The sequence below is a fragment of the Bos javanicus genome, chromosome 15, assembly GCF_032452875.1.
Source record: "Bos javanicus breed banteng chromosome 15, ARS-OSU_banteng_1.0, whole genome shotgun sequence".
Classification (NCBI taxonomy): domain Eukaryota; kingdom Metazoa; phylum Chordata; class Mammalia; order Artiodactyla; family Bovidae; genus Bos; species Bos javanicus.
Window position 1 is genome coordinate 51,107,997 of NC_083882.1, and position 7,367 is coordinate 51,115,363.

Sequence of the window (7,367 nt, forward strand, 5' to 3'; positions counted from 1 at the left end):
GATCCATTTTCAGAGGAGCACAAAACACAAAACAATGAATGTTTGAAGCAAGAAGTAAATTCTCAAGAGAAAAGAATGCTTTTCTACATGGGATTTATAGGCTTTTAAAAAAGGAAATCAAGACACCCAGTTGGTAAGATCTATCCACTACCACAAATGAGAAGACACCTTTTCTTTTTTTTTTTTTCTTTTTATAAAAATTTATTTATTTTAATTGGAGGTTAATTACTTTACAATTTTGTATTGGTTTTGCCATACATCAACATGAATCTGCCACAGATATATACATGTTCCCCATCCTGAACCCCCCTCCTACCTCCCTCCCCATACCATCCCTCTGGGTCGTCCCAGTGCACCAGCCCCAAGCATCCAGTATCATGCATCGAACCTGGACTGGTGATTCATTTCATATGATATTATACATGTTTCAATGCCATTTTCCCAAATCATCCCACCCTCTCCCTCTCTCACAGAGTCCAAAAGACTGTTCTATACATCTGTGTCTCTTTTGCTATCTTTCATACAGGGTTATCATTACCATCTTTCTAAATTCCATATATATGCATTAGTATACTGTATTGATGTTTTTCTTTCTGGCTTACTTCACTCTGTATAATAGGCTCCAGTTTCATCCACCACATTAGAACTGATTCAAATGTATTCTTTTTAATGGCTGAGTAATACTCCATTGTGTACATGTACCACTGCTTTCTTATCCATTCATCTGCTGATGGACATCTAGGTTGCTTCCATAACCTGGCTATTATAAACAGTGTTGGGATGAACATTGGGGTACACGTGCCTCTTTCAATTCTGGTTTCCTCAGTGTGTATGCCCAGCAGTGGGATTGCTGGGCCATAAGGCAGTTCTATTTCCAGTTTTTTTAAGGAATCTCCACACTGTGCTCCATAATGGCTGGACTAGTTTGCATTCCCACCAATGGTGTAAGAGGGTTCCCTTTTCTCCACACCCTCTCCAGCATTTATTGCTTGTAGACTTTTGGATCGCAGCCATTCTGACTGGTGTGAAATGGTACCTCACTGTGGTTTTGATTTGCATTTCTCTGATAAGGAGTGATGTTGAGCATCTTTTCATGTGTTTGTTAGCCATCTGTATGTCTTCTTTGGAGAAATGTCTATTTAGTTCCTTGGCCCATTTTTTGATTGGGTCATTGATTTTTCTGGAATTGAGCTGCAGGAGTTGCTTGTATATTTTTGAGATTAGTTGTTTGTCAGTTGCTTTATTTGCTATTATTTTCTCCCATTCTGAAGTCTGTCTTTGCACCTTGCTTAGAGTTTCCTTTGTTGTGCAGAAGCTTTTAAGTTTAATTATGTCCCATTTGTTGATTTTTGCTTTTATTTCCAATATTCTGGGAAAAGGGTCATAGAGGATACATTTTATTAAATTAAAGAGTATTATTTTGATTTATTTCATTTTGTTTTATTTAAATAAGCTACATAGTTCAACAGATAGGGCTTGGATTTTAGTAATAAATGTGACCACAGACTACACCGATTTATAATCTTATTTCATAAATGCGTGATTTGATTAAACAAATCATGCTCGGATTTTCCCCAAAAAAGCTACATATGATCTACCCTGAGTTTCTAATAAAGCAGTCATTCATCAAAGACATACAATCTAAAAGCAAAAATATTTCCAATTCAATATAATTTCCACTCAGTGTATTCCCATCCCACTTAAGAAAAAAACAACCCGTCGTATCAACACACCATGCCGAAAGAACAAAAGGAAAGTAGTATCCATATAGATCAATAAAATAGACACTGTTCCTTTTTCTCAGAATATCCTTCACTTCATTGCTTGTCCCAGGCTCTGTGATCAGACTTGATAGTCCATCCAGTAAAGAGAGTCCTCAAGATTAACCTCCTTGCAGAACCCTGTGAGCACTGAGTTCTTCCTTCCAGGTCCAGTTCCACACTGTTGTTCCCCACATTGGAAGGGTTGGCATGTCTACTGGTGTTCCATGTTCCCCGTGCCATGTGATGCTGTCCTCCTCCACCTCTTTCACTGGGTGGGGTGTACCTGACAACAGATCATACATAGACAGCCTTTAGCAGAAACGGCTTTGAAGAAGCCTCTCCCAGAAAATACCCAGCAGCTCAAGAGTCCAGGCACAGGTTCTTACCGACAAAGGAGCTGAAACCAGCCAAGATGCTTCCTCAGTAGAAGCAGACCGTGTGCAGAAAGCTCCTTCCTGTTTTCTCCTTCGCTGCCTGGAGCAGCTCGGCCAGACGACTTTGTGTGTCGTCTGCCTGCTGGAGACCCTGGCAGAGCTCACAGATGATCGAGGCTCCAAGGCTGGCTGCCTCCAGGGTGTCGTCTATGTCCACGTTGACGACTGGCACAGGCTGCCAGGTCTCCTGATCCCTGGCACACAGGTCGGCTACCACCCGGTTATAGGCCCTCTGCCCACAGGTGAAGATGACGTCAAAGGGATCTGGGCACTCTTGAAACCTTTCTGGGCCAGGCTTGATTGTCTCATTTCTTTTCAGGATGTGTAAGACTCCATTTCTTTTGTAGCGCTTTTGGTCTTTAGAGGAGAGGTCGCTGTGCATCTTCTTGTAGGACGTGGAGAAGTCGTAGAGCACACGTGGCCTGTGTGCCCCTCCTGGGAGCCTCACGTGGGATCCGGCTCCAGAAGACCTGACATGGAACCCATTCTTGCTGAGGACGCGGTGGGCTTCCATGCTCCTGTTGACGTTGCTCATGCAGACCACGGCCACCCTGAGTGGGGAAGAGGGCATGGCGGCAGCCTCCTGGGACTCCAGCTGGACAGGAGGACTTCAGGGTCTGAGAGGGACTCTGAAGGCCAGGGAGATGACCAGCTGGGTCCAGTTGTAATGAGCATTTGAATCAGAGAGAAGGCCTTTATATGGAGGTATGGGCCCGATGTGGGCGGAGACCTCTTGACTGTGATTGGCTTAACTCTTGAGTGATTGGATTTAGACAGTGGACCCAATGGGGTGACCAGAACAACTCGGTGATCCAATCGCCTGATTCAACTGCCAGTAGGTGTCCATCCTGCTCCCTTGCCACCCTGGAGGCCTTTGCCAGGTACAGTTAACCCTGTATGTGCCTGTGTGTATGAGGCTGAGATTGGCAATTCAATCACCTGAATATCTGCTCTCCACCCTGGCCTCCTCCCATGTGGGAGTGTTTTATAGTCTCTGCTTCGTCCTCTGGGTCACATTTGCAAGAGGCTACTAAGCATATTAGACTTATCCAGACTACTTTCAAGTTTCTCATCAGTCTCTCTAGTGACTTGAGAACATGCATGTGGAAAGTATGTTTGAAGTTTTCAAACTTACAATTAATTCATTACACATAGAATTGCAACCGTTTTTTCATATTTATTTCCCTCAGTTGATAATCTAGAATTGTAATTTTGTTAAATTACAGCAGAAACACATAATTTTGCCCATAAATAATAACAAGATTCACCAGTGTACAAAACAACTGTTTGGAAAACATCCCTCCTGTTAGTGTTGCAGGAGTTTCAAAACATGCACATCCTCCATTTGATTTTCTTGAGTTCATGATGTTCCTTCAGGGCCTAGAGCCACCTCCATGGCTTTCCCATGTTTTCAAGTATAGCTCTGTCCACTCTATACTGAAATACAGTAATTTTCATTCCATTTCTTTTGTCAATTTACAGAGTTGACATAGCAAGGATATAGACCTAAAAATTATGAACCATACACCAAACAATAAGGAGAGACAGTCTTATTCCTTCAAAATGGTTCAGGAGTAACACCCATTTAGAAACTCACAGATTTTTGGTCTCTGTGCCTCTGTCAATTGTAGTGATTGTCACATTGAAGGAGTCCTACCTCAGTGAACACACTTGATCTTCTCCAAGTATGAAACCCAAAGCCAGGACACTAACATTGACCCAGAATGATGGGTAAGGTAACTTTGGACCCCAGGCCACCAAATCGGAAAATCTGGGAGTGAAGCCCAGAGATCTGGGATGTACAAAGTCCATCAGATGATCACAATGTACACCAAGGTGTGAGAACAACTGACCCAAAGCAGGGGTTTCTGAGCTTCGATTGATACTTGGAAGCTGTGAGAATTTGTTCAAAACAGGGCATCAAGAATACAAGGGAAGCAGGACATTCAAAAGAGAAAAATCTTGTCAAAGAAACACCAGGCATAAATGAAAAGGTAGTCAGAAGCTACATACAGCATGAAATTGTATTAGAGTAGTGACACAAACCTGAAGGGGTCTAACAAACCTTGTATAGCAAGATCTTGAGCTCAAAGTGAAACAGAACAGGACCCTATGGTCTTTCCCCACTATGTTCTCTGCCTGCTTTTGTCTGTGAAAAAAATTAGCTAAAGGATAAGCTTAATCAGTGAAGCGAGAGAATGCAGAAATAAAGGAGAACAGTACATCTAACAAGACTAAATAATAATAGTTGAATCATTAAGTATCAAAACATCTACTTCTGCTTTATTAACTACAGTAAAGCCTTTGACTGTGTGGATCACAACAAACTGTGGAAAATTCCTAAAGAGATGGGAATACCAGACACTGTTACTGCCTCCTGAGAAACCTGTATGCAGGTCAAGAAGCAACAGTTAGAGCCAGACATGGAACAACAGACTGGTTCCAATTTGGGAAAGGAGTACATTAAGCCTGTATAGTGTCACCCTGCTTATTTAGCTTCTATGAAGAGTACATCATGCGAAATGCCAAACTGGATGAAACACAAGCTGGAATCAAGATTGCCTGGAGAAATATCATTACCCTCAGATATGCTGATGACACCACCCTTATGGCAGAAAGCAAAGAGGAATTAAAGAGCCTCTTGAGGAAGGTGAAAGAGGAGAGGGAAAAAGCTGGCTTAAAACTCAATATTCAGGGGGAGGAGCCAAGATGGCGGAGGAGTAGGACGGGGAGAACACTTTCTCCCCCACAAATTCATCAAAAGAGCATTTAAACGTCGAGTAAATTCCACAAAACAACTTCTGAATGCCGGCAGAGGACATCAGGCACCCAGAAAAGCAACCCAACTCTTCGAAAGGAGGTAGGAAAAAATATTAAAAACCAAAAAAAAGAGACAAAAGAGGGAGGGACGGAGTTCCGTCCCGGGAAGGGAATCTTAAAAAGAGAGAAGTTTCCAAACATCAGGAAACCTTCTCACTGCCGAATCTGTGCCGAGCTTTGGAAGCACAGGGGGCAACATAACAGGGAGAAAAAATAAATAAACAATTTAAAACTCGCAGATTGCGAGCCCTACGGTAACTCCCCCAGCAGAGAAGCAGCGCAGACGCCTGCATCCGCCATTAGCAAACCGGGGCTGGGCAGGGAGGCGCGGTGTGGGCTGCATCGTTGAGAGTAAGAATCTGGCCTGAATACCCTGAGCGCTATCTGAGCGAAATAATTTGGGCTAGCAAACCAGACTGTGGGATACCTACCACGCGAAAAGCCAGCCCTAACCTAAGACCGCCAGGCCCACGCACGGAACAAAGGACTGAACAGAGATAGCCGGCTGCAGACCTTCCCCCTCCGGTGACAGGCAGCCAGAGCCGGAAGGGGGCAATCGCAGCCCCAGAGAGACATTATCTATAAAATTGTAAGCAGGCTTCTTTGCTAACTAAAACTTCTTGGGGGTCTGGACGGTCAACATCTGCCTGAGAAGGTGCGCCGGTTTTACATCCAGATAACCGAGTGGCGGGGAGGCGATAAGTCGCAGCATTGGCGCTCGCCTAGGAAGAGCAAATTGGCGCTCGGACCTGGGAAGAGCACAAAACACAGGCCCAACTGAGTCTGCGCCTCTGAGGACTACCCGAGTGCCTGAACCTGAGCGGCTTGGACCTGGGAGGTGCATGCAGCCCAGGGCCAGCCTCGGATTGTTCCTGGCGGAACAGCCTAGAGTCCGAGCAGTGTGGACAGGGAGGCTACACGCGCCGTGAGCAGGGGCAGACCCAGGGTGGCTGAGGCACTGCGAGCCCACGCCGGTGTTATTTGTTTGCAGCATCCCTCCCTCCCTCCCTCCCCACAGCGCGACTGAACAAGTAAGCCTAAAAAAAAAAAAAAAAAGTGTCCTCCACCGTGCCCTTTGAGTCAGGGCGGAAACCAGATACTGAAGAGACTAGCAAACAGAAGAAGATATAACAGAGGGAAACGCCTTGGAAGCTACAGGCAATAGATCAAAACCCTGTGGTTACTACGGACTACATAGGAAGGGGCCTATAGATCTTGAGAAATATAAATCTGACCAAGGAACTAGCCAAAAATGAACTGAACCCACAACACCCACAAAAAAAAAAACAAACAAACAAAAAAGTCCTAGATATATTTTTGTTATTTTTACGATCATTCTTTCTTTTTTTTTTAATTAAAAAAAACAAAAATTTTAAGTCCTCTATTGTTCCTTTAATTTTCACTTTTATAACCTATTACTTTGCCAAAAAAAAAAAAAGACCCTATTTTTTTCTTCTTCAGCAAACTTCATATATATATATTTTATAATTTTTTGACCTTGTTTTTTTTGTTTGTTTGTTTTTGTTTTTTTCTTCTTTTCTTTAACATTGTATTTTTGAAATTCCAAACTCTACTCTAGATTTTTAATTTTTGCTTTTTGGTATATGTTATCAATTTTGTACCTATAGTTTTTTTTTATATAATTTCTGTGACTTTTTTTTTTCTTCTTCTCTGTTTCTTTCTCTTCTTCTTTTATATAACATTGTATATCTGAAATTCCAAACTTTACTCTAGATTTTTAATTTATGCTTTTTGGTATTTGATATCAATTTTGTACCTGTATTTTCTGTATAATTTTTGTGACATTGTTCGTATTTGTTTGTTTTCTCTCTTTATTTTTCTTCTTCTTCTTTTTTTTTTTTTTTTTAACATTGTATTTTTGAAATTCCAAACTCTACTCTAGATTTTTAATTTTTGCTTTCTGGTATTAGTTATCAATTTTGTACCTGTACTTTCTTTATAATTTTCGCGACCTTGTTTGTTTTTGTTTGTTCGTTTTTTCTCTCTTTCTTTTCCTTCTTCTTTTCTTTAACATCGTATTTTTGAAATTCCAAACTCTACTCTAGATTTTTAATTTTCGCTTTCTGGTATTAGTTATCAATTTTGTACCTGTACTTTCTTTATAATTTTCGCGACCTTGTTTGTTTTTGTTTGTTCGTTCTTTCTCTCTTTCTTTTCCTTCTTCTTTTCTTTAACATCGTATTTTTGAAATTCCAAACTCTACTCTAGATTTTTAATTTTTGCTTTTATGTATTTGTTACCAATTTTGTACCTTTAAGGACCCAATCTTCAGGACCCATTTTTCACTAGGGAGTGAGATTACTGGCTTGACTGCTCTCTCTCCCTTTGG

The 7,367-nt window shown here is 41.8% G+C and overlaps 1 protein-coding gene across 1 annotated transcript; it reads right to left on the reverse strand.

The window, feature by feature from the left end:
- Positions 1-2,183: 2,183 nt before the first annotated feature.
- Positions 2,184-2,768, reverse strand: LOC133261382 (RNA polymerase II subunit A C-terminal domain phosphatase SSU72 like protein 3-like). Its single transcript, XM_061439876.1, has one exon. It carries the CDS (start codon positions 2,766-2,768, stop codon positions 2,184-2,186), a length of 585 nt encoding a protein of 194 aa, XP_061295860.1.
- Between the last annotated feature and the right edge of the window lie 4,599 nt (positions 2,769-7,367).